We start from the raw sequence: 26,419 nt of genomic DNA on the forward strand, positions 1-26,419 counted from the left end.
GGTATTACATTTACTTGAAGTTGAAGAACTGCAAAAAACTCTGTGGACGAATGCTTGAAGCAGTGAGGGAAGTGTTCAAGTTGAAGAAACAATGCACAATACCCAGCTGCAGGGTGTCCCTTAGGATCCAACGACTTCTACAAGCCAAATTCTTGAATCTAGTTTATTTAATCAAAATTGTGTAACCCTTGAGATGTTCGACGGAGACCTCCTTGAGATCAAGACTTACAAGATTGGAACTCCAAAGGGGTTTTGGATTCAAGTGCAACTAAGCGTATAATCACAAGCAAAAAGTAGGCCAACAAATGTTTTCACAATTTGTTATTGAGTATCATTAAGACCCCTATTTATAGCTAAACGTTCGGTCCCAACAGATAGAAAACGGACATATCTTCAAGTCGTTGGTTGACCGGTACATCTTGTCCATTCACTAGTAGAAACTAGCCGTTGTAAATATAATCATTGGAGTTTATGTGTCCTGATAGTTGTTTGACGGTCAATTAGTACTTCAATTGTCAGTCTGTCGATTGATAGTAGCCTAGATGGACGAAACCCTGAGGCTACTATGATCTGGTGGCCGCTCAGGCTTACTTTTTCGACAGTTAATTAACACTTTGACTGTCAACTTTTTAGGTATTACCAAAAGAAAACATGTTAGTGTACTTGTCTATGTGTTTGTGATCATCAAAACTGATGAGTGGCAAAAGGGTCATTTCCCAAACAGGGAAACAACAATTCAAAGGTGCAAATGGATCCTTAATGATGTGTATATCAAAGAAGATGAATGCTCTTCTGCCCAGTAAATTTTTGGGTCTTGCCCTTTAATGTTCATGTGTGTTTCCTGCTGCTGCTAGTCATTTCATTTGAAAAGGTTAAAAGCACTAGTTTAGAAGTTCTAGCAAGTCACAAGACTCGTTCATGCCATGCAAACTTCATTAAACTTTCAAGTATCATTTATTACAACTAGAAACATTCAAACATTTCATTTATTATACCAAGAACTGCGTATCAACGTGTTAGTCTCCCCCACCCACATTCAAATTTCTATGTTGGTGATGGGACCTTTGAACCAATGCCTAGCACTAATGATCCAAGCAGAAACTGTGAGAATAAGGAGACCTCCAACCGCAACAGGAGTGTAGTTGAGAGTGTCCTTCGTAATGGGATATTCTACAGGCAAAGAGAAGAGAACGCTGATAGTTGATACCCATAGAACTGCAACCCAGCCCACAAGGATCCCATATCGACCCAAGTTGAAAGGTCCTGGAACAAAAGTTTTACGGGCCAATGTCACTCTAAAGAAGATTGGTAGTGCATAGGCTATATAGAGTCCGATTGTCGCAATTGAGACCATGGCTTGAAATGCCACAGTGCTTCCGAGAGACTGCAAGAGATGTACACAGCGCAAATAAGTTAATGTAGAGGGAGAGTTGCTTAGCGACTGTTTCGCAGAGGAAGCAATCGAAGTGGAGAAAATTTTAGTGGAAGCACTCCAGCATGCATCAGAATTATGACTCTGGTTCTAAGCATGAAAGGTCATACCGTCAGTGCCATGCAAAATGAGACAAATGCAGAGAGCCACACTGCATTTATTGGGACTTCATGCTTGTTCACTTTGTGCCACAATGATGAAAATGGCATAGCTCCATCTCTTGAGAATGCATATGCCATCCTGGGATTTTAACAACAGTGCTTACTGGCTCATAAAGAAATTAGAGATTGGAACTACAAATATAAGCACATTTTAGAGCATATAAAACTTTTAGAAGGGGGGTTTTTACCTGGAATTACTTGTCATAGAACTCATGCCACAGAAAAATACAGCAACAGAAACCATTCCCAAACATATAATTCCCCCAACTCCATTGCCATATCTGCTCTTGAAAGCTAGGTAGAACACTTCTGCTATGGCATAACCACCAGCATCATTGTCACTGCTCAAAAGGTAAGAAATGTCTGTTACTGCAAATGAGATTCCGAGTATGAAACCCCATCCAACAATAATAGATATGCCTATCGAGCTTATTATTCCCTTTGGTCCATTGATATCTGCATTTTTTGTCTCCTCTGTCTGTAGATAGATGAAAAGTGAAAAGCACATTCCGTTTCAGCAATGATGTTTGATTAGTCATAACTGGACTATAAGTCTTGGACTGGTCTTAAGCAATTTAAGGTACTTCTGACTGAACCAATGCCTTTGTACTGAGAGAAAGTTCTTTATATTGCATTAAAAACAAAAATTGGGCGCATGTCATGGTTTCAAACACTGATTCATACACTCTAGGGAAACGCAATGTGTCTTTGTAGCTCCTAATTTCAACTAGAACACTCATCATAATCTACCAAAAAGAACAAGAAGGTTCTAACGTCAAGTTTGGGGGAGTAACTTCATATTCTAAAGATGGTGAATTTATTCAAGAGCATGCCATAATCAGATAACTTACCATGTGTGCAGATGCGTCATACCCAGTTAAGGTATACTGGCTCATCAGGAGCCCAAGAACAAATATATAAGGCTTGCTGTGGATTCCAACTTCATTATCCATGTTGAAGTGAGTGAAAACAAATTTGGCACTTGCCTTCTCAGTTGCAACAGTTGGAATAAGAATCATAAGGACAAAAACACCTGGAAATGCAGGTTTAGAAGAAGGTTAGCATCCACTTACATCAACCAGAAATTAAGAGAGATAAATTTCCAGGAATTTCTTCCTACCTATGACATTCCATGCAGCAGCAAGTTGACTAAAAAAGGATAAAATAGTTATAGGAAGGCTATTTATGATGGCATGGATGAGTAGAATTCCACCGTGGAAGCAAATAACTACATACTTTGATGCCTCATATCCACCACCATTTCCTCCCCCTGTGCTAAGCAGAATGATAACTTGAATTAGTTGTGCCAGTGAGAAATCCACACTTGTTGTGACAGCCCACTGCAAAACAACGAGTTTGTTAAAAGATTATTGACCCGACTGTACTTGCCTTGGTAGCAAAAACTTCAGAACAAGCATTGCCACCATGAAGTATTGGAGATTCTGAAAATATATGCATTTTCAGAAGTACCTGACCAACAATGTTGAACCTGCATTAAGAAAAAAATGAGGAAAATGAAGATTACTTCAGAAGAGCATTAGCAAAGCTGAATGCGAAGCTGCAAAATTGGCATAATGAGAAATGCATCCCTTTACCACAAGAACCATAAAGAAAGTAAAATTCAAAGAGGGCTTCAGGTTTACATACGTATCTCATACATTAAAAGCCAAGAAGTTAACTACTTACAAGCTAATGTATGGAAAGACTTGAATGCAAGAAAAGTAAAAACTAGTGCAGAATCTATGGCGCGGTGATAGATTCTACATGGTGTCAACTGAAATTGGTTACCATATATGGTAGTTGCAACATGGTATCTGAAACATTATCCTTCTAATGAAAGTAGGCTGGAAAGGACAAAACTCCCTTTTTGCTAACTTGGGTCATGAGGCCTGAATAATTTCCCAGGTCCATCTGAGCCTCCAAAAAGTGTGGTCCAGGTCATGCAAGGATTTAACGGTAAGCCACTAAATCCAAGGTGAGTTGGCTTAAGTGGCTAACAGGGTTCAAATGCAGGCCGTCAGTCAGATTTAGACCAGGGTAACTCCTCTAACCCTATGAAGTTCCAACACAATTCGTAGGGACAATGTTCATGCAATAAATTGCGAGCAGGCTGAAGCAACATCTACATTCCATCACTCTGTAAGGAGCAGAACATTCTAATGCACATCCAATTTCATGATTGAAATGTCCAGCTTTCTGAGCCGACTGGCAATGGAACAGGAACCTAAAGCGAAGTATTTTACAATGAAAATAGGTATATCAGTATCTCAGGGATACATTACAATGACAACTTCAAGACATTACTTTAAACTTTTACTTTGATTTTATTCTACATGGATTCTGACAAATGAAATATCATTACAATCAGCTGCACAGGGAAAACAAATACTGTGGCACACCACTCCCCCTCCTGTCGCAGGGCAAAACCACAGACACGCACACAGAGGAAACCTCTCTAGAAAGCCCTATTCTCTTCAAAGAACCAGTTTGACATTCATCTCCACCTTATCATGGTTCAAGTACAGGAAGACTACAAGCTCCTTCTAGACACCCTTTTACAAGTGCATGAATCATGGAAGATTACATGCATGAGTCAACACTACCACTAAATTTTTACTTTAATACTCTCAGAAAGTAGAGCATAAGTCAAATTTTATTGTTAAGAGAACGGCTTTTATGGTTTTCTTTCCAGAAAGTAGAGCATAAGTCATATTAGAAACGTCAGTTCAACTTTTGCTTTCTGTGAAGAGAGAAGGTAGAAAGAAAAGGAAATACCAGCCCATGAGCCACGAGGCAAAGGGCGCCCAGTCCCTGCCAGCAAGCTTGGCGCTCCAGTAGTAGAGACCACCAGAGATTGGGTAAGAAGAGCATATCTCAGCCATCAACAGCCCAACAAACATGGTGAAGAAACAACGAAAAGCCACCCATAAATCATACAATGGTTTTGTTGAAATAAACGATTGTAGTAGAATGGCTTATTGATCCATGATCTCAAGCCCTCTATTTATAATTAAGTGGAAAGTAGACTATTACAAGGAATATAAGTTTACATGAATGCAAACTCTAATTTAACTCCTATACAAACTCTTATTAGACTACTAATAGAATCCAACACTCCCCTTCAAGTTGAGGCATGGATATCACACATGCCCAACTTGACCAAAAAAGTATAAAACATCTGTCCAGGTAAACATCTGCAATTTGATCTTCAAACTTATAGATTACGTCTGCCTTATAGACTTCCATTTGCTTTGTCTTCATCTTTATTGTAACTTTATGTCTCCAAGGAAGAACGCCCAAGAAAAAAGGTAGAATCTTCAAATGTTGAGAAGACTAAATTTCTGCGCAAATTTGAGGGAAAATATATTTTTGGGGTAACAATTGCTAGGGTAAAACAACCAAAGTGAAACTTTTGATTTGTAGCAATGTTAGATCTTTAAAGGGAAAGTTTGCCAAGGGACAAGCTCCAAAGGTAGGGACAAACTTTCAAAGGTAACAAAGATCAAATTCTACATAAAGAAGTCTACATGAAAGGCATTGAATTGTAGACATAGTCAATCTCCCCCTCACGTGGTAGCTTTACACGTGGGAAAACAATAACAAAGGAAATCCCAATGGGAAAACTTGGAAAGGAAGAAATTGTAATGGTAAGATGAAAGTATAATGAAAATAAATCTAGAGAAAATGACAAAATTTGAAAGGTGGATGATCGAGCCTACGGTGCCACTGATGAAGGTTTGATATTACCGAATGGACCGGATTAGAAAATGTAGTCAAAGCAGAAGTAGATCCTCCAATTGGCTCGAGCAAATAAAGTCCATTTACCACGACCAATCTCCTTCCCCGTGACCAGATCCGGAAGTAGCAAGGTAGGAGTTGGTAGGGGTAGTAGAGGAAGCAGTGGTTGAGGCTGTACCGGCAGTAGAAGACTGCAGAATATGTCGCAGAGTAGCGAACTCCTCCTGTGGAAAACCAACGTCTCTAGAGGGTGTGGTGGAAACTGTCTCAAAAAGATTAGCCTTTGGTTTTCCCTGTCTTTGTGCTCGTTTTTGCTCAAAATCAGCAGGCTTCCCATGCAGTTTCCAACAATTTTCCTTGGTATGATATGGTTTGTGACAGTGCTCACACTTGACAATCTCCTTAGCCGGATCAGATTTAGTGTGAACAGATTGTAAAGCTAATTTCTCCATAATAGGAGTATGAAGCATGACTAATCGACGACTTTCCTCACACTGAACAAGAGCATAAGACTGTTTTAGTGTAGGAAAGGGAGAACAACTTAAGACTTGCACTTTGATTTGATCGTACTCCATGTTCAAACCTACCAAGAAGCCATATACTCGAATCTCATCAATGTACTTACATGTGGCCACATCATCTGGATTAGTGGGGTGATAATCCCCATAATGATCCAACTCTTGCCAAAGAGATCGCAACTCAGCATAATAGTGGGCCACAGTTAGATCCTTTTGGGTAGTCTTATGAAGCTTCTTTCGTAGCTCATAAACTTGTGCATCATTCCCCAACTGTCCATATGTTTCAGTAGTAGCCTTCTAGATTTGGGTTGCAATATCAAGTAGTAGGTAACCCCGGGAAATATTTGGATGCATGGAATTCAAAAGGAATGACATAATAAGAGAGTCATTTGATATCCATTTATCCTGTAAAACACCTGCGGTAGTGGGTTTGATAGTGGTACCCGTAATGTATCCAACTAGTCCTCTTCCAGCAATAGTCAGGTAAGCAGTTCGAGACCAGATCAAGTAATTTGTGCCATCAAATCTTACCGAAAGAGAATGAAGAGTGGGAAAATATTCGGATCCAGTGGGAGCAATAGTATCATTTGTGGCTGCCATGTTGAAAGAATTGTCTTGCAATTCTTCAGTCTTCACCCCTTGAAAAAAAAACTAAAACGTCACAGAATGCAATAGCCAAACAATAATATGATCAAATCTCCTTTTTCCCTTCTTCTTTTCTTTCTTTTTTTTTTTTTTTTTTTCCTAACAGAATCGTAGATTAGAAGAAGAAGAGAAAGAAAAAAATAATAATATGGTTCGGTCAAAGAGAACCAAAATATGGTCTAAATTTGGTTTGGGAATTTGAAAAAGAGAAAAATCTGGTTTGGCCAAAGGACTGGTCTGGTTTATTGAAGCGATGGGCTTAAAGGGAATTCATCATCGTCCCTGGCTTAAAACAGATCGCAAATCAAAGAGAGGCAGAGGCGACGGTGAAAGCAAATTATGGAAAACAACTCACAGTCCCTGGAAGCTAGAAGCAGATCGATTATTTCTCTTCCTTTCTTTTTCCTTTTTTTTTTTTTTTCTTTGGTCAATGGCGGAAGCAGCGATGAGAGCAGCACCAATAGCAGCGATGGTAGCAGCAGGGTTCTTGACGATAGCAGCGGCTGTAGCAGCGGTGGTATCAGCAAGGTTCCTCTTCTCTTCTTCTTTCCTTTCCCTCCTTTTGGTTTTGGAAATCGATAAGTGCAGAAAATTTCAGAATTTGAGTTTCTGCGATAGTTGCAGAAAAAAACTTGCGATGGTTGTAGAAAAAATTCTGCAATTGTTGCAGAAGAAAGAACTCTACGACGGTATTACAATTGCAGAAAATTCCTGCGATGGGTTTTGATCCTTTTCTACGACAAAGACAGCAAGAGAGGCGAGGAGGTAAGTTCGACACTCTTCTCTCTTTTTTTTTTTCTTAATTCCCTAATCGAGATTAGGCTCTGATACCATGTTGAAATAAACGATTGTAGTAGAATGGCTTATTGATCCATGATCTCAAGCCCTCTATTTATAATTAAGTGGAAAGTAGACTATTACAAGGAATATAAGTTTACATGAATGCAAACTCTAATTTAACTCCTATACAAACTCTTATTAGACTCCTAATAGAATCCAACAAGTTCCCCCAAAAGTAATCCCAGTATTGAAAAGGGTGTTTAACCCCGTAATCACTGATACAACAGAAAAAGAGAACTCAAAATTTGGAAGGGCCCTGCAATTCCATATTCATCGTTTTAGAATGAGTTGGGTATCAAAACAGAAGCAGCAAGAGAAATGGTTATGAGAGATCGCGCTTTAGCTCCTGCTTGTAACCAAGCTGTTGCAGATGTATAGTGCCTGTATCAGAATAACCATTCCAATCCATTTCTGGAAACCAATATTAATGTCTTCCTTCTTCACTTTCTTCAGATATTTCAAGTATTTCCCTCCTCTCCTAAAACTCCCTGAATTCTTATATAAGGGTGGCATGTTACTGGTCGAACAAGGTTGCTGTATGAAACTAAAAATTCACAGAATTCATAGCAATATACAGAGTGAGGAGACCTGGAACAGTGAAGGTAGTTTTGCAAAATCCAGTTAGAACCATAAACTTAGAAAAGATTGTTATAACGGCCTATATGCCGATGTGTTATCATTGGACAGTTCAATAAAAAATAAAAAAAAGGGTAATGATCAATACCTCTTAGTGAAGAGGTCACAGATTTTGAATTTAGTATACGAGGTTCCATTTATATGGTGCTAGGGATTTTTTTGATTTAACCCTGTTCTACATTACCTGTATTTTTTTTTATGGTTTTTGTTTTCTTTTAATATTTTAACATACATGATCCTTTACCCGAAAGAAATCTTGATTTGGATGAGTCAATTAAAACCAAGTTAATGCATACTACTTTGCAAGAAACCTGATGTCTTAATCGTCAACAAAAGAAAGTCCTTTCTCGCAGTCCAGTTTGGCAATGTAAGTTGAATGATCTGATACATTATTAGAAGTATAATGAATGAACCAAAATCACAATTAGATACGTATAACAGATTTCTGAAATTAGGTAATGAGAGTGGAAAAGCATTTCAGTAGCTTTGTTCCATAGAAAGCATTAAAGTAGGTAGGGTTTTGTCTGTTTTAATGAGTGCGACATCATTTATTTAAACATGATGTAATGCTCACACTCAGATTGATTTTCAAGATGCCTAAAATTTGGAAACAGTCATTGGTCATGTGATAGAACTTCCGAAATTTCATCATGGCTTTAGACTTTTTCCCCATAATTTGTGTGAGCTATATTTTGCAATACAATACATACATTATCAAATTGGATCGGATTCAATAATCAGAATTGGAAAAGCTTGATCATATTCTGACCAAGATCAGTCCCAATTTCATGGCATTACAGTGAAGTATAGAGCATCATGACTACAACTCCCTCATACTTGGATTTTGCTAGTCACATTTATCCAAAAGCAAACTCATCTACTGGGCACAAAGTTATTTTCCCCCCTTCGCATGAACGTTGATCGTAGGTATATCTGCATGAGTGTTGTGGATCAAAGACTCTTAACAGTGCACCAACTAGTTTAATCACCAAACCTACTTAAATCTCCAGTCTCTAATCTTCTTGATTTCATAACTTTGCTTCAACAGTCCCATAACCCTCCAAACAAATAGACAAGGCAAAACCTTTCCTATACCCTTGGTGTAGAAAACAAGGTGTGATTGCCGAGCTAATAGAATTTGCAACGTACACTACAATGGCATATCTCATCATTATGCTTATTTTTTCCCTAGATTCTAAAGCTCTGATCCATAGACCTTTGTTAATCAATCATGTGTTGTTCACCCACCAATCTGGATTTGTGTTTACCCCAAACAAGTATATAAATAAACAAAACTCAGATCACCTAATAGTTATTCATCTAGCTATTCTGAAAGTGACTGAAATGCAATTTTATCATGAACATTGGCTGATTCTTATGGTAAGTAGGATCTGACATCTCCTTAACACGTATAGACTCATGAAAAAAGGAGTTCCCTGTGTTCAACGATTCTTTTACATGGATCTCAAACAGACAGGCTCTTAATGATTAACTCCCACAATCAAACATAATGTTATTTAACTATTTGTTGACTATATAAAACCATTTAAATGATATGGTATGGTAAACATAGTAATGTAATTAGAACCCAACAAAAAAAAACTTGCACCAACCAAATTGGATACAAAGCCACCAGATGAACATGCACTCAACACAACCTAATCGTAGTATCACATTCATTGACAAGTCCAATAACTGGTAAAGAATTTTTTACATAATTATTCTAACATTTTTTAACTTTTAATTGAGCAACCATGTTTGACTTAGATAAAGAAATTTAGGATACTAGACTTTGAATTGGTTGGTTGAAGACAGGGTGGGGAGAGGGGGGAAGAGAAGAATTTTTTTGGGTGTATTGTGGAAATGGAATATGAAGTGTAAGGATAGGAATAGTTTGACGCTGGAATCCACCCTTCAATTTTAAAATCTGAGAAGCTTAAATTTGATTCTAATCATTGAGATCTCTCTCATAGAGGAAATTTGTGGTTGGCATATTGTTTGCCTTCAAATATCCTGTAGGAAAGAAAATACACTAAGGAAGACAGATTAAAGGAATGAATTTGAATCTCCCTTAATTTGGAGTTAGTAGTGTGTATTTATAATGACTTTTAGAATTTGTCACCACAGAAAGGAATTGAGAACAAACAGCTTGGGTTTCTTGTCCAAGAGAGCCTAGCTTTATCATATGTAGGAGATAGAGATAACACTACAACTGGTGTATTCATGTGACAAGGTTGTTGAGAAAACCTGAGAATTGAACTTACCCTTGATACACCCCCTAAAATCATTTGGCCACCTGTGGACAGTAAGGCTGTCTCACAGTACAGTGGGGAGGGAAATCACATATTTGAACACATTTGACTTGAGGAGGTTTTGAGCCACCTGCTCTCACATGAAATGAAAATCACTGGTAGTGTTCTTTGATTATGCGTGGAAAACAACATTTGCAGCGAGAAAGTTGGCACTAATGTCATCAGAACAAAGAATTAGCATCTGGCCCAAGACACCAAGTTTGGTTAATAATCAGCAAAGCCAAGGTAATTCAGTAACAGAAGTTGGAATACTTTTCTTACAAGACTCAGCAGATGATCTGTTCTTGGAACTTCACAGGATGAGGTTTGGCCCAGAAAAACACAACATTGACCTGTTGAGCTGCAATAGTAAAGGCACCCAGCCAATTGGCATTGGTATAGGCACATAGCTATGTATTTGAAGAGGAAATATATAACCCAAGCTGAATACTATGTTTGAAATACAACAAAATGCATTTTACAGCCACCCAATCATCATTAACTAGTATATGCAACCAACGGAGAATGCAATGTCAGGCAGTGTCAGTGTGTGCTGAAGCACTACAAGGGTAGAGAGAGATTGTACAGGGTCATCATTTGCTTCGCAGCTTCTTGAATGCAATGTAAAAGGTCTAATGCATACTTGGTTTCAGTGAGGTAAAGGCCATGAGAGGTGCTTGTAGGCTTGAAGCCTCAACGCTAAGGAAAAAATAATGAGTTCCCAAGTTCTTAATAGCCAACCTGGAGGCGAAGTACTTTGAGGGTTTGATCTGCGATTGAATGGTTGCCTGTGATGATGATATCATCAACATTGGCCGAGACATAAAGGATAATACCCGAGGGTCTTGTAGGAGACTGTACAATGCCTTCCTAAGGGAACACATGGTGAGACTTGAGAGAACCAAAAGTCAGTAAAACTTTGAAATTGGGACATCAATACTTGGTCTGTGAGAACACCATGACCATGTAGGAACAAATTCAGAACATCTGATTCATCCAAAAAAATTAATAATTCAGAACATCTGGTTGAAAGATAATCCAATGAGAAGAGACAGAAATTGATAAAACAGTCTCAATTGTTGTCAGTTTGACAACAAGGCTGAATGTATCCAAATAGTCAACACTCTTTTTGTAGATTGATGTGTTTAGCTACTACTCTGCTTCTTAGTGTTCAATGGTGCCAACACAGCTGTTTTCGAACGGCCACCAAAAGAAGATGCAGATGAATCCAACGGTCGTGAAGGAAAGGTAAAAACTACATAAACAAGGCACCTACACACAGTGGAAGTATCTGAATCTTTTCCCCCCATTATTTTACTCAATTCAAGCTCTGCAACTGGTTAGAGCATTGTGATCAGCTCCATTACTAACTTAGCCTTCGGAGGTGGCCTCCTAACCCCACGGTCGGGCCACATCTAACATTGTTTTGCAGGTCATTCATCAAGGATCTAAAGGCTGATCAGATTTTGGACGCATCATTTGGCGCCGTCTGTGGGAAACGATTCAAAAAGTCATGGTTGACACAAGATCTGCCACATTGAGGAATCAAGGAGTTCCTCCTCCTCGAGGAGAAAACCCTCCTGAAACAAGTTGTGCTCATAACGAGGAATTTCATCAAGACGATGGATTGGTTGGAGGCGAACGCCAGAACAATTCGAATAACCTTCAAGAACAAATGAATCAGCTGTAGATTCAATTTCTGGAGATGCAGCAAATGCTTCGGACTGTGGCAAGACGTTTGGGAGCTCCCAAGAGATCCTAGTCATCATGATCGGGAGGAGGAACATAATTGAACGCGGAGAGCAGCGATACGACTTTCCCCAGTCCGAGGACATTCTCCTCGGAGAAATAGACAACAAACTGAAGGCCAAAACTTCAGACAGAATCCCCGAGGAGATCAGGAAGGACGACCAGGAGCAAGAACTGGAGGATTGTCCGAAAGAAACAAACATTATGATCGAGATCGGGCACAGCAGAGCTGGACTAGAACTCTCACCAGATTGGAGCGAGGGGTGCGCACGCATACGCCAACATCCCAGCGTTCGGGTAGAGATAGCGTTCGTTCAGATGGTACTCGGGCAGTACACATCGATCGAGAACTAGCAGACATAAATTAGAAATTGGGGAAACTTATGAGAGGAAGGAGGACTGATGACATATACTCTGTCATCAGAAAGACTCCACTTGTGAACCACATTGCCAGGTATGAGTTTCCCCATAATTTCAGACTCCCCACGTTTTCCCCATTTGATGGATCGGGAGATCCAATCGCACATATAGTTATACCAGCAGACCATGGTTGTTGCTAGTAATTCAGACAAAATAATGTGGAGTATTCGGATCATCACTCACCGAAGCAGCACAAAAGTGGTTCTCGAATCTACCATTGGGAAGAATTGGTGATTTTGAAGAATTGGCTCGAAAGTTCATCGGTCATTTCCAAAGTGGAATACAGACCAAGAAAACTAGGGAGACATTGTTCACCGTAAAGCAGGGAAAGAATGAGTCTATTCGGGACTAGTTGCAGAGGTTCAACAAAGCTACAATGGAGATCGAGAACTTGGATGAACAAGTAACCAAGACTGCTCTCTTCACAGGCCTCACCAACATAAAACTCCTAGAACTATTGCTTCAAGATATGCCTACCACCTACCCCGAACAAAGGTGTCAAAAGCAGGCTGAAGTGACTAAGATCCTTGACGCTCGGTAAGGAGAAATCAAGGCTTCTAACAAAGATCAGAAGATACTTGAAAAAGGCCAAGGATTGAAGGTGCCGAACAACGATCGAGGCAGGAAACAACTCTCAGGATGGAGGCAGAGATCACCCGATCATGCGGAGTATACACCATTGAATGCTCCACAGTCGGAAATCTTGATGCAAATCAAAGATCGAGATATACCTGAAATGACCACCAAAGATGATTCCCAAACTTCAAGAGAGAAATATGGAAAAATATTGTCGTTTCCACAAGGATTATGGACATTATACGAATGAATGTCATCATCTGAAAGCAAACATTGGAAGGCTAATATCTTAAGGGCATTTGTCAAATTTCGTGAAGGGCCAAGGTGACGATCGGGAAAGAAGAGCAACTGGAGAAAAAAGAAGGGAGCGTTCGGAAAGCGGGGATCGTCGAGTCGAAGCTCCTTAGTAAAAAAAGGGAAAGGAAATTATAGGAGTAGCTCGATCTCCAATCCTTACCATATTCGGGGGTTCGGAACCCAAATCTCTTAGAAAATTGAAAGCCAAATCCAAGTTTGTGGGTTCGGGATAAGCACAGAAGAAAAAAAGACCGAATGTGGAGGAGAGCATCACTTTTAGTGAAGAAGATGAAAGAGGTGTGTGTACACCTCATGACGACGCGATCATGATCAAGGTTGAGATCGGTCTTCAAGAGGTACACAGAGTATTGGTAGACACAGGGTCATCAGCAGATCTCTTGTCATATGAAGCATACCAGAAGCTGAGGATGGAGGAAGATTTGTTGAAGCCATCCTTAAACTCATTTATATGGGTTTACTGGATCATCAACAATTGTGGAAGGATTGGTACAACTGGACCTCACAGTGGGAAATTTCCTAAGGAAGTCACTATTTAGGTAAATTTCTTGGTCGTTCGGGAGGTTGCCATCATACAAAATCATACTCGGGAGGCCCTCCCTAACAAAGCTAGGAGCAGTGGTGTCGACTAAACACATGAAGATCAAGTTCCCGACTGATCAAGGGATTGGGGAGGTAACTTCTGATAAGAAAAACTCCAGATAGTGCTATGTTTCATACCTAAAGGATAAGGCTGGCCCCGGAAAGGCCACAACTCTATCAATAGAAGTTCGTGACGATCGGGACGAAGATGAAATGCAAAGGCTTGAACCCATAGAGAAGCTGGAACGAATCCAATTGGATTATGAGGACAAACGAAGGACAACATTCATCGGGTCCGAACAGACAGGAGACTTCAAAGAGGAATTGAAGAATTTTTTTCAAGAAAACATTGACCTGTTTGCATGGTCGGATGAGGATATGTCTAGCATTGACCGATCAGTTGCAGAACATAAACTTTGGATAGACCCGAAGGCCAAGCCTGTAATACAAAGAAGAAATTTTTTTTCGATCGAGAAGCATGAAGCTATCAGGGGAGAGGTCAAGAAGCTGAAGAGTTCGGGTTTCATCGAACCAGGTAAAAAGCCTTCAGCGCTTGAGACATATAACAGACTCAACAGAAGTATTTTCAATCTTAAGAAAATACCAGATGAAGTTAAACCCAAAAAAATGTGTGTTTGGGGTATCCTCAGGAAATTTCTAGGATTCATGGTCTCTCGAAGGGGAACATAAGCGAATCCAGTCAAGATATAGGCATTGATTGAAATGGAGTCTCCAAAGACCGTTCGGGACGTACAATGTTTAACGGATAGAGTTCCAGCCTTGAACTAGTTTATAGCACAATCAAGAGAAAAATGTCAACCATTCTTCAAAGCTTTGAAAGATTTAAAAGGAAGCAAGGAGGCACGATAGAAAGAGGAATGCCAGAAAGCTTTCGAGAATCTGAAAACCATGCTCAGGAAACCGCCTCTTCTATCCCGACTAGAGAAAGGTGAGACTTTACAAGTTTACTTAGCAACTTCCCTTTCAGCCGTTGGTGCAGTTCTTGTTCGGGAAAAGGAGAAAAAGCAGTGGCCAATCTACTATGCCAGCCATGTACTCTTAGATGCCGAAACCAGATATTCGAAGATCAAGAAGCAAGCATTAGCCCTAATGATTGCAGCTAGAAAGCTAAGGCCTTATTTTCAAGCACACCCGATCAATTGACCACTTTTCCTTTGAAAAAAGTCCTTTACAAGCCTGATTGGGAAAGATGGCCGCATGGTCGGTAGAACTTGGAGAGTTTCAGGTAGATTTCAAACCACGAACAACCATAAAGGCCCAAGCCTTGGTAGACTTTCTAGTGGAAACTACGACTCCAATGGAAGAAATTACCGAACCCAACATTTGGGACATCTATATAGATGGTTTGAGCAACAAACTAGGGGCTGGAGCTAGAGTTCTATTAAAAAGTCCAGATTGCTTTATCATATGGTATGCTCTAAGGTTCGGGTTCAAAGCCAGTAATAATAAAGTTAAATATGAAGCTTTCTTAGCTAGGCTTCGGTTAGCAAAGACTCTCAATTTCAAAAATGATTGTTTATAGTGATTCTCAGCTTACTAATAATCAAGTACAAGGAGAGTTCGGAACGAAGGAACCTCGGTTGCAAAAGTATTAGGAGATGGTGCAAGTTCTAAGAAAAGAATTTAAAGACGTCAAGGTTCTCCAAATCCCAAGTAAGGAAAATACTATGGCAGATGAGCTTTTGAGATTGGCCAATGCAAAGGAAAAGACTCTTGAGCCTTTGGTGTATATTGAAGAATTGAGTTCTCCGAGCACCAAGGTGGAAGAAATATTCTATGTAGAAGATGAACGATGCTGGATGGACCCGATCGTAGAATATATTCGAGACAACAAATTGCCTAAAGATAAAAGAGAGGCTAGACTCACCTGAGTTCAAGCGGAAAGGATCACCATGCAGAATGGAAGATTGTACCGAAGATCTTATGCTGGACCACTTCTCAAGTGTTTGGGACCCGAAGGATCGAAAAGTGCCCTAGGGAAATACATGAAGGAATCTGTGGAGCACATATGGTGGTTGGGCTTTGACACATAAAATCCTGAGGCTTGGGTTATACTAGCCGAAGATTCAAGGAGATGCTATGGAGTATGTACGTCATTGCAAAAATTGTCAAATCCATTTGACCATATCTAAGAAACCAGTAGTAACCCTAACGTCAATTCTTGACCTGATCCCGTTCACGATGTGGGGGATTGACATCATGGGAAAATTCACCAAAGCGTCTGGCGGTCGGGAGTACCTGATTGTGGCAATCGATTACTTCACCAAATGGGTCGAAGCAATTCCATTGGCAGCGATTACCGAAAAGAGGGTGGAGAAGTTCGTGCTTGAATGAATTATCTATAGATTCGGAATCCCAAAGATTCTTGTCACCAATCATGGAACACAATGCAACAACCCCCAATTCGGACTTTTCTGTAACACTTACATGATCAAGCATCGGATGTCCTTAGTAGCAAACCGTCAAAGCAATGGTCAAGTAGAGGTAACCAACCAAACTTTGCTAAAAGGAATGAAGAAGAGACTTGAATCAAACAAAGCTTTATGGTCAAGGAACTCTCGAATGTGCTTTGGGCTTACCAAACTACAGTTCGAACAACCACAGGAGAAACTCCATTCAAGTTAGCTTACAAGTCAGAAGCCTTAGCCCTAGTAGAAGTGTTGGCAAGAACTCTCAGAGATCGAGAATTTGAAGAGAAAGCGAATGAACAAGGGCTGTTAGACAGTCTAGATCTGTTGGACGAAGTCCGAACAAGATCCATCGCCTGAATACAACACTACCAAAGAAGCGTAGCCTTTCACTACAATGCCAGAGTAAAGCATCAACAATACTGGTCGGGAGACTTAGTCCTCAGAAGTACTCTGATCCATGTCACCAAAGGAAGTTGGATCCTTCCTGAGAAGGACCATACATGATCGTGAAACCAATTGGTTCGGGAGCTTATAAGTTAAATCCAGCAACTGATCGAGAGCTAGATCGATCGTGGAATCCAAGGCATCTTAAGAAGTTTTATCCTTAGAAGTTATTTCAGTTTTTGAAGATGTAATACACATCAAACTTCTAAATTCGCAATACGATTCATATTTTCGATCACCAAGTCTCTTTCGAATGGGGGAGTATGGAATTATAGCAGCTCTATTGAAGTTCTAATTCAAAAGGCTTCGATTTAGGAATTCTCAGGAATTCTCCAAGTAAGAGCCTTCGGTTTAAAACCCGAATGAGACCTCCAAAAGCTTAGGAGTTCTTAGGAATTCACTAAGTAAGAGGCTTCGGTTTAAAACCTGAATGAGACCTCCAAAAGCTTAGGAGTTCTCAGGAATTCACTAAGTAAAAAGCTTCGGTTTAAAACCCGAATGAGACCTCCAAAAACTTAGGAATTCTCGAGAATTCACTAAGTAAGAGACTTTGGTTTAAAACCCAAATGAGACCTCCAAAAGACTAGTACTCAAATCATGTTCGGTATTAAAAGCTAACGGACAATACGAACAAAAATATGTACAATTGAAGAAAGAAATATGATTCATTGATGTACAGGCCGAAAAGGGGGCAACCCTTACACCAAAAAAAAAAAAAGAGAAAGAAGTACAAAAGAACCAAACAAGGTCAAGTAAAAAAAAAAAAAAAAAAAAAGGAGATAATGTTTACTGATCTACGGGAAGATCTTGGTTCACTGGAATTTGTTTAGCATTCTCTGCAGGGGCAACATTTTCTTCTACGGTCTCACGCTCGGGAGTCAATGGGGGCTCATCGCTTAAGTAACCCTCTACATTTGGGTTCACCGGAGGATGATCGTCCTTTGTAAGAACCCATTCCGGGACCTCCATCTTCAAATCCAAGAATATCAATATTGATGAGATCTTCATACTGTTCGATCGAGAATGTGGGATCCTTTCTCAGAGTGGACTTCCAGACGTCATTAAGGCCATCTCGGTAAGCCATCGAATTGTAGCGGGCCAGCAATAGATCAAAAGGATTGTTGTCCAGGTACTTAGTGACGCAAGCTTTCCTAACTAGAGGTGCCAAGTCTTCAGGACCCGAAGGAGAGGCAGATATCAACTTTCTTTCCAGCTCCTATTTCTCCCGAGCTAAGCCCTCGATCCTTGTATCAGCAGAAGAAATGGAAGTCTTCATTTGACCCATCTCTTTTTCCATCTCCTCTATCTTGGCCTTCGCCACCATCAACTCCCCTGCAGCCTTATGAAGTCTGGAGTTTTCTTCTTTCAGTTTGGAGACTTCTTGTTGCTTGGTCTCCGCTATGTCATCACTGCACTTGGCCCGAGCGGTGAGACGACCCACCCTCATGAGAGCTTCCATATGGAAATTCTCAGTAAGAGCTGAATAAAAAAAATTAAAAAAAGAAGGTATCAAGAATGAAACAAACTTGATGGAAGAGTTCACTAGCTCTTCATCAGGCATGGAATCCAAGACCTCCCAATCGGCTGGCATTCGGGCATTGATGGCCCAATCAGTCGCCAAGTCTGAGTTTCGAGAGACAAGACCCCGAGTCCTTAACTTCCAAGGGGGCATGTAAACTCCTCCCTATTCGACCTTGCCTTTCTTCGAAGTAGCGTCATCGGCTAATTCTCGCTTCCTCTTAACTAGGTTAACGTTGTCCTGGGTAGATTCGGCGACGTCAACGGTTTATTTTCCTTTGGCAGTGGGGTCCTGCCTGATCTTTAAAAGCCCCTTAGGGGCAGTAGGGGAACCGACCCTCGGGCACTTTGTCTTTTCCTTTGGTTCGAGCTACCCGATCCTCAACAACCTTGAACCACTGTTTGGCCAATGCCTTAACAGCCTTGGGATTGTATTGGGGAGGCACTACAAAACAAAAGAAAAATCAGAATCATTACAAGGAAATAAAATAAAAGATACAGTGTTCAGTAGCTCACCAAGGGCTAGACCCCATAGACGAAGAACCGCCTCATATTCAATGGCATATCAATGGATCTCTTGATGCGATTGGATGGCTTTGATACTCGGAACAGCCTTGTCTTCAAAAAGGAGTGGGGGGTAAAGGGCAATTCACCCGAGTATAAGAGTTCGGGCGGCTCCAAGTGATCGGGAAGTTAAGTTTGAAAGGAGGCGCACAACAGAATAGATACCGATGACGCCATCCCTTATCATTTGATGGACAAGTGCCTTCGGCAAGAATTCCACCTGACCAACCTAACTCACTCTTGGAGCGCTTGGAAAGAAACACCCACCCAGGGGGGTTGGACTTGCTCAGGAAGTAAAATTGAGAAAACAAAGCGAGGGAAGGGGTTATTTGAAGATTGAGACAGAGCCCTATGAAGCTAATGATATGTCTCCAACTATTCGGGAGGAGCATACCAAGACAGATTTCCCAGTGGTTAAGGACTTCGGCAAAAAGAGGAGAATAAAAAGGAAACCGAACCCCACTCCTAACCAGTCAACGTAGATAAAGAATTCCTCGGGGAGACTGGAATTCACTCTCTTGTCAGGGTTCGGGACCCAAAGAAGGTAAGAAAAGAGAAGAGAAAAATTGAAGAATATCTCCTCGACCTAATTATGAAGGATATGAGAAACATAAAAGGAGGGACCAGTTGAAGGCCCTTTTCGACAGTCGGGAGCTCCCAGCAACTGTTTGTTGAGGAGCTTTTTGTTTCTTGGAGATTCCTTTATGGACCCTAGCTACATTCCCTGAAGGTTCCCTAGGGTTTACTTGAACTGAAGACAGCCAGCGGTCAGTGATTCTTTTGTCACGATCACCAAACAGCTCTATAGAGACTAAGGGGCTTTCTTGGCTAGCAGAATCCTCTCTGTCAATCAAACGATCAACGGAGTCATCATTAGAAGTCCTATCACTACCCATTGAAAAGGCAAAAAACAACTAGGGTTTGGACAAAGGGTTTCTAAGCGAAGAAGAAGACATACATGATTGACCTAGGAACCCGAAAAGAAAAGAAAAGGATTCGAAGAAAACAACAAAGGAAAAGTGCAGGAACTTACTTGTATGCTTTGTGGAAGAAGAAATTGACGCTTGAAGAACGAAGAACTTGGATTGCAAGACGGAAGCTGAAAATCTTCAAAGCAAGAGCAGGTTTGCAAAGCAGAGAAGTAGAAAATGAAAATGAAAGACGAGAGGTCTTTTATAGATTGGCTGACAAGGATGGACGAATGAGATTGAACTCGATCAACGAACAATAATGGGAGATGGTTCGAGTGGGATTAATCAACGGACTAGATCAATAACCATCAATGGCTGACGATCGCTGACTGTTCGAGCATGAAGGTAATGATGGTAACTCTTTCCAACAACCACGTGGCGTACGTTGCATGAATAACGAAGAGTCCAGGCGGCTCGAGAGCACACCATTGTGCAGAGGTGCAGGCAACAATAAATGCAATGTTTCAAGAATGAAAAGACGTTTCACCTTTATTCTCACAATCGAGATCGAAAAAAGCAAGCCAAGCATTTGGTCTGGGGGCTTCTCCCGATCACTCGGCTTGGGGGGCTCATGGTATGGAAAAGATAACACTGAACCCGGCTTAACCATGGCCGGGTCATAAAGCCCAGTCAGTAACGGTCCAAGTGTAGTCGGGCCCGGTTCGGGACTTGAACCCATCAATTACCTTAGGATGAACGATTCTATCGTTATATATATAAATGTGATCCCGAAGCTTTCGAGATACAAGGTCAAGTTATAACAGGTAACTTCCACTCATTCAAAATGGAAATCGTGCCAAGATTGGTAACTACCCTTAACTCTGAAAGGAGGGGTAAAACCCTAAGATCGAACGGCCACCAAAAGAAGATGCAAATGAATCCAACGGTCGGGAATGAAAGGTAAAACTATATAAATGAGGCACCTATACACAGTGGAGGTATCTAAATGTTTTCCCCCCATTATTTTACTCAATTCAAGCTCTACAACAAGTTAGAGCATTGTGATCAGCTCCATTACTAACTTAGCCTTCGGAGGTGGCCTCCCGACCCCACGGTCGGGCCACATCTAGCACTGTTTTGCAGGTCATTCATCAAGGATCTTGTTGAAGTATACGCACTTTGAGATATTTTACTATTCATGGTATTGTTCATATGAACAGTAAAATCTGTTTGTAATATTCACGTGAACAATATAATGTTAGTGATGCTACTGTACTTTCTATTTCTAATGTAGGAGTCTTGCTACAAAAGTTTGGGAGTTTTTAGAAAGCATAGTTTCTATTTTGGTGATAGTTTCTATTTTTAGAAATTTCCATTTTAGGAGCTAGGAAGTTACTAAAGCTGTAATTTTTTGTTTCCTTTTTCTAGAGGACAATTACTTGTCTCTTAAGTTGTATTAGATTCATTAGAAGCTATAAATAAAAGGGCTTTGTGGTTCTAGACACTAAAGCAAGAATCATAGGCCTCTTCTACTGGTTCTTCATCTCTCCTCTTCTTCTCTTCTTCTTCTTCTCTCTTTTCTTTGTTCTAGTTCAGTTGTTTTTTTGATTATTTAATGCTTGTTTTCTAACATGGTATTAGAGCAAGTTTAATCAACCTAGGGATTGTTTTCTCTCTCTTGGCTGCCCAGTTTTTTTTTCCTTTTTCTTATCTAAGGTAGCCCCAACCTTCGCTGCAGTAATTATGAATAGCTATACTTCTTCTTTGACTTTTGAAGCACCAAGTCTCTATGTATTAATACTACAAAAAGGCCCCAAGCTTTCTGGGGATATGTCTACCTATTTGATTCAACTGAGGCTACTACTACCCTGTTTTTTTGTGCAAATCTGAAGTTCAATCTGCACTATACTGATGTCTTGGGATTCCTCTTGATTCTTGTGAAGATATGCCCATAATTCGGATTGCAAGACCTAAGTATTGTCTTCCATTGTTTGCGCTATAACTTCTGCTGCAAGTCATATACTAGTACCCCTGTTTCATTGAATTTCTCTGTTCTGAAAAATTCTGCTGCTACCGTCTTGCTTTACTACTACTTCTGTTGTTTATTTCAGAATCAAGTTTAGCCTTCTTTTTATCTAATACTTCTACAAAGACCTAGAGGACTACTTTTCCGTCATATCAAGATCTGTTAGAGTTTCAAATCTAGCACAAGTTTGCTGCTATGGTCCGAGATCTGATATTATCTGCTACTGCAACAATTGTTATTGCACTTCTTCTGAGTGGATTGCTGCAGCGACTACTGCAATTCTGAGATTCCTAGTTGGTTCAGTAATTTTCTCCTGATCTAATTTGCTCCTACCCTATTTGAGGGCTAATGGTGGTCCAGAATTTGTTTTCTTCCCCTGGTGAACAAGACTTTGTGCTATGAAATGATTTACTACTACTTGATCAGCTTTATTGATAAATAATACATTGCTCTATGGCTGCTACTTTTCCTTTTTGGGTTTCTTTTGTGCTCATACTTTAGATGCTTGTCACTGGTCATCATTAATTGTCACGTGTAATGCTACACGTGAGGGGGAGAATGGTACCTTATTCTATATCTACTCAAGATGTGCTGATGGATATTATTTGTGAAAATCTTTGTCCTCATCTTATGGCATTCTACAACAATATCATTACCTATCTTTACCTATATTGTCCTTTACCTGACTACTTAGTCCGCAGTAACCCATACTACCTTACCTGCTTGGTCCGCAGTAACCTATATTGTCTTTTACCTTACCTACTTGGTCCGCAGTAACCCATACTGTCTTTTACCTTACCTACTTGGTCTGCATAACCCATACTGTCTTTTACCTTACCTACTTGGTCCATCGTAACTCATACTGTCTTTTACCTACCTACTTGGTCCATAGTAACCCATACTACCTTACCTACTTGGTCCGCAGTAACCTATATTGTCTTTTACCTACCTACTTGATCCACAGTAATCAATATTGCCTTTTACCTACCCATGCTTTACCTATTACTTGCCTTCTTGTGAAGCATTTATATGGACTATGAAGTTAAAATTTTGAAGATTTTAGTGTGGATATTTCTCCCTACTACCGGCGTTATGTGGATAGTGTCTTTGATCCTGCTATACTTATGGACTTTGTTCGTCTTCAACATCGTCGATTGTTCTCATTATTGGATGGTTCTTTCGACATGAAGAATTAAAGTTTTTTTAAGTTGATATTGATTATCTCCCGGGTGAAGTTTTCTCAGTGTTTATCGATGTCTACTATTGCTACACAACTCAAAATTGGTGCTACCTTTCAAGTTTATTCTTATTGTACAAGCTGAAGTTTTCTTTGTATACACTCCAGTTTGAGGGGGAGTGTTGAAGTATACGCACTTTGAGATATTTTACTGTTCATGGTACTATTCACGTGAATAGTAAAATATGGTTTTTACTGTACACATGAACAGTAAAATCTGTTTGTACTGTTCACGTGAACAGTAAATTATGTTTGTACTGTTCACGTGAACAGTATAATGCTAGTGATGCTATTGTACTTTCTATATCTAATGTAGGAGTCTTGCTACAAACGTTTGGGAGTTTTTATAAAGCATAGTTTCTATTTTTAGAATTTTCTATTTTAGGAGCTAGGAAGTTACTAAAGCTGTAATTTTTTGTTTCCTTTTTCTAGAGGACAATTACTTGTCTCTCAAGTTGTATTAGATTCATTAGAAACTATAAACAAAAGGACTTTGTGGTTTTAGACGCTTAAGCAAGAATCATAGGCCTCTTCTACTGGTTCTTCATCTCTCATCTTCTTCTCTCTTTTCTTTGTTCTAGTTCAGCTATTGTTTTGATTATTTAATGCTTGTTTTCTAACAGATCTAAAGGCTGATCAGATTTTGGACGCATCAGTATGCCATAAGTCTCAAGCCGTGAACTAAAACCATGGTTCCCAAAAGATCAAGGAAAAGTTAATTGTCAATTAAGTTGTCTACATTTAATATGAATCCCTCTATGCCCCTATCATTTTAAGTATCGACCAATCCTTATTAGTGTCATCACTGAGCAATTTTATATTACAATCCTAACATGTATCAATATATTGGGTATCAAGCAAAATGTGCCGTCTTTTTTCCCCTAATTTGCCGCCAATTCCAATCGATACAATCCAATACTCTAGTATAGGTGTCACAGTGGATCCCAAGCCTTTTAAAAAAAACATGCCAAGAGATACAAAAACTTTCATAATCTATTTTAATCAAATAAACAAGGGAAAATGAGAACAACATGAATGTAGATGGCACATAACGCTACCCTCTATCCTCCTCCACACCACATGAAAGTGGGGTAGATCCCACCTCAATAATCGCCTACTGCAGTTGGTAGTTAGTATGTGGGACTTTTTTTCTTCTGTAAGAATTACGTAGGACTGAAATCCACCAAACTAGGAGGTGACACAAATCACCGAAAAATCAATTAATCAATCCAGCCAGAAATATGGCCAAGCACAAACAAAACTGGGGCACCATGAGCTGTCAGTTACGCCATGGTAATGGACATTGTAAGCGCTTTTATAGACTGTACCGTGACACATCCGACATCAACGTCAATGCCTGGATTACCAGAAATACCCTTCAACGCAACGTAAGTCTCTTTGACGTGATCCCAAAGGGGCCCCAACGCCCAAAAAAAAAGGGGGGCCCCCGCAAAAAAAAAACCTGGAAAATACAAAAATAAAAAATGGCCCCACGTTTTGTGGGGCGGGGGGCGGGGGGGGGGGGCCGGGGGGGCCCGCGGGGGGGGGGAACACCGATTATTCTGGATATTGGTAAAGGAATAACGAACTTGAAAAGCTACAGAGATTTCTAGCATGAAGGCTGAAGGGTTGGTTTGGGATCTTTTGTAACAACAATATTATCGCGAAACGTTAAGATGTGAAAAGTGGAAAACGAAAGGCGTGTAGGGGTGGAATCAGTAAAATTGCGTACCAGCCAGTGAGCCAGGAAGCGAGAGGGCCCCATTCGTTGCCGCTGAGCTTTGCGCTCCAGTAGTAAAGGCCACCGGAAGTCGGGAAGGAAGAGCAGATCTCGGCCATGGAGAGACCTACAACAAGGGTGAAGAAGCCTGCAATTGGCCATCCATAGACCATTGTCACAGTTCCTCCGAACGTCAAGCCCGTGCTGAATGTAGTCGTCAGACCCGTGAGCACCGAAATTATGGAAAATGTCACACAAAAATTCGAAAGCGCGCTGTGGAGAGAAAGAACCTCCGATCAACCTCCATTTATTTTTAATTAAACAGAAAGAACACCTAAAATGAAACACTAGATTCTCCATCAAAAACGGAAACTTGAAAGAAAGAAAAGAAAAATGCAGAATCAGAAGAAGATAGCAAAAAGATGTACCTGAGTCGTCGACTGAGCTCTTGCTTGTATCCGAGCTGCTTCAACCGAGAATCGTCGTAGTCTATGATATCATCGTCTTGGAGAGGAAGATACGGAGATCCCTCAAGCACTTCTTCTGAAGCCCTAATTCCAGATTCCATCTTCTCCTCTGCAATAGCCTCTGCCTTTGCTTCCCGTTCCTTTTAAGTTTTTAAACACATTTCTAGTAACCAATAAGCGCCAAAGCACTTCAGAGTTTTGACCTGAAGGTCAAAATGTTGTTACATTGTCAATTCGAACGCCAGAGAAGGCAAAAGGTGAATTAATGGAGATTTGAACAGTAGGTGATGAGATATTGAAGGCAGTGACCGTGCAAACCTGTACATTTTGGGGTCCCCTATCGAGACATTGTCGTTTCCATTTCTGAGCTAATCCTTAAGGCTGCAGACCAGCCATTGTTGGTGAACGCCGGTGAGTTTTGAGTAACGCTATGACCGTCAGGTCGGCGCATGGAGAGTATTGACCGTTCAGTCGAAAGTCGTCAACCCTCTTGAATCGTCACACATCGCATCTTTGAAGAGCTCCCCCAATTTCCCTGGCAAAAATCCTTTTCTCATTTTCTTCTAAGAGAAAAATCTATTCATGAAAAAAAGTTGAAAGTCAGGGATTAACCATGACTGACTTACCGTAATAATGGAGAAGTATGGATAATATATTATGTGATGTAATGACTTTTCTTGGAAGATAGATGCAATGACAATTAATAATTATTATTACGTTCAAAATTGACTCTCAAGGTAGATTAGGGATTGCTCCAAATAATTAATTCTGTTTATGACCAAGAAGGGAAAAAAAATGAGAATAGGTCGACCGTATTGATAAGGTACCTATTATGATGATCAAATCCTTATGTGGAGTTGTGTAAAAAAATCGATTCACTATGCCGAAAGTTCTGGCTAGGAAATTCGACCAAGGAAAAACAGTTAACACTCATCTCGTAGGATCAATGCTACCAACCTAAAGAAAATGGAAGTCTAGGGTTTAAGAATCCAGAAACTTTATAGGTATAGATTTTGAAGGCAAAATACTTCCCAAACAGTTCTGTATTTAATCCAAAAGTCATGAAACAAAATGGATCATGGACATGGAAAAGCATTTGCGGAGCGTTACCAGAGCTTGAAAAAATGGTGTGGAGAAAGGTAGGAAACGGGAGGAACACATTCTTCTGGTTTGATTCGTGGATTAAAAATTCAGCTC

The 26,419-nt window shown here is 40.2% G+C and overlaps 1 protein-coding gene across 2 annotated transcripts; it reads right to left on the reverse strand.

The window, feature by feature from the left end:
* Window positions 1-328: 328 nt before the first annotated feature.
* On the reverse strand, window positions 329-25,829 carry LOC149024646 (amino-acid permease BAT1 homolog). Of its 2 annotated transcripts, XM_089144864.1 has the most exons (9): window positions 25,541-25,829; window positions 25,184-25,425; window positions 24,768-25,028; window positions 3,064-3,082; window positions 2,714-2,933; window positions 2,445-2,626; window positions 1,782-2,071; window positions 1,543-1,672; window positions 329-1,384 (listed from the first exon to the last, which is right to left on the reverse strand). In XM_089144864.1, exons 2-9 carry the CDS (start codon window positions 25,321-25,323, stop codon window positions 1,037-1,039), a joined length of 1,590 nt encoding a protein of 529 aa, XP_089000990.1. In that variant the 5' UTR covers window positions 25,324-25,425; window positions 25,541-25,829; the 3' UTR covers window positions 329-1,036. The 2 variants fall into 2 exon arrangements, with proteins under 2 accessions (XP_089000990.1, XP_089000989.1); XM_089144863.1 differs by having other exon boundaries at window positions 25,184-25,829.
* Between the last annotated feature and the right edge of the window lie 590 nt (window positions 25,830-26,419).

The sequence above is a fragment of the Hakea prostrata genome, chromosome 2 (genome assembly GCF_041222555.1).
Source record: "Hakea prostrata isolate BN-2017 chromosome 2, UWA_Hpros_2, whole genome shotgun sequence".
Lineage (NCBI taxonomy): Eukaryota > Viridiplantae > Streptophyta > Magnoliopsida > Proteales > Proteaceae > Hakea > Hakea prostrata.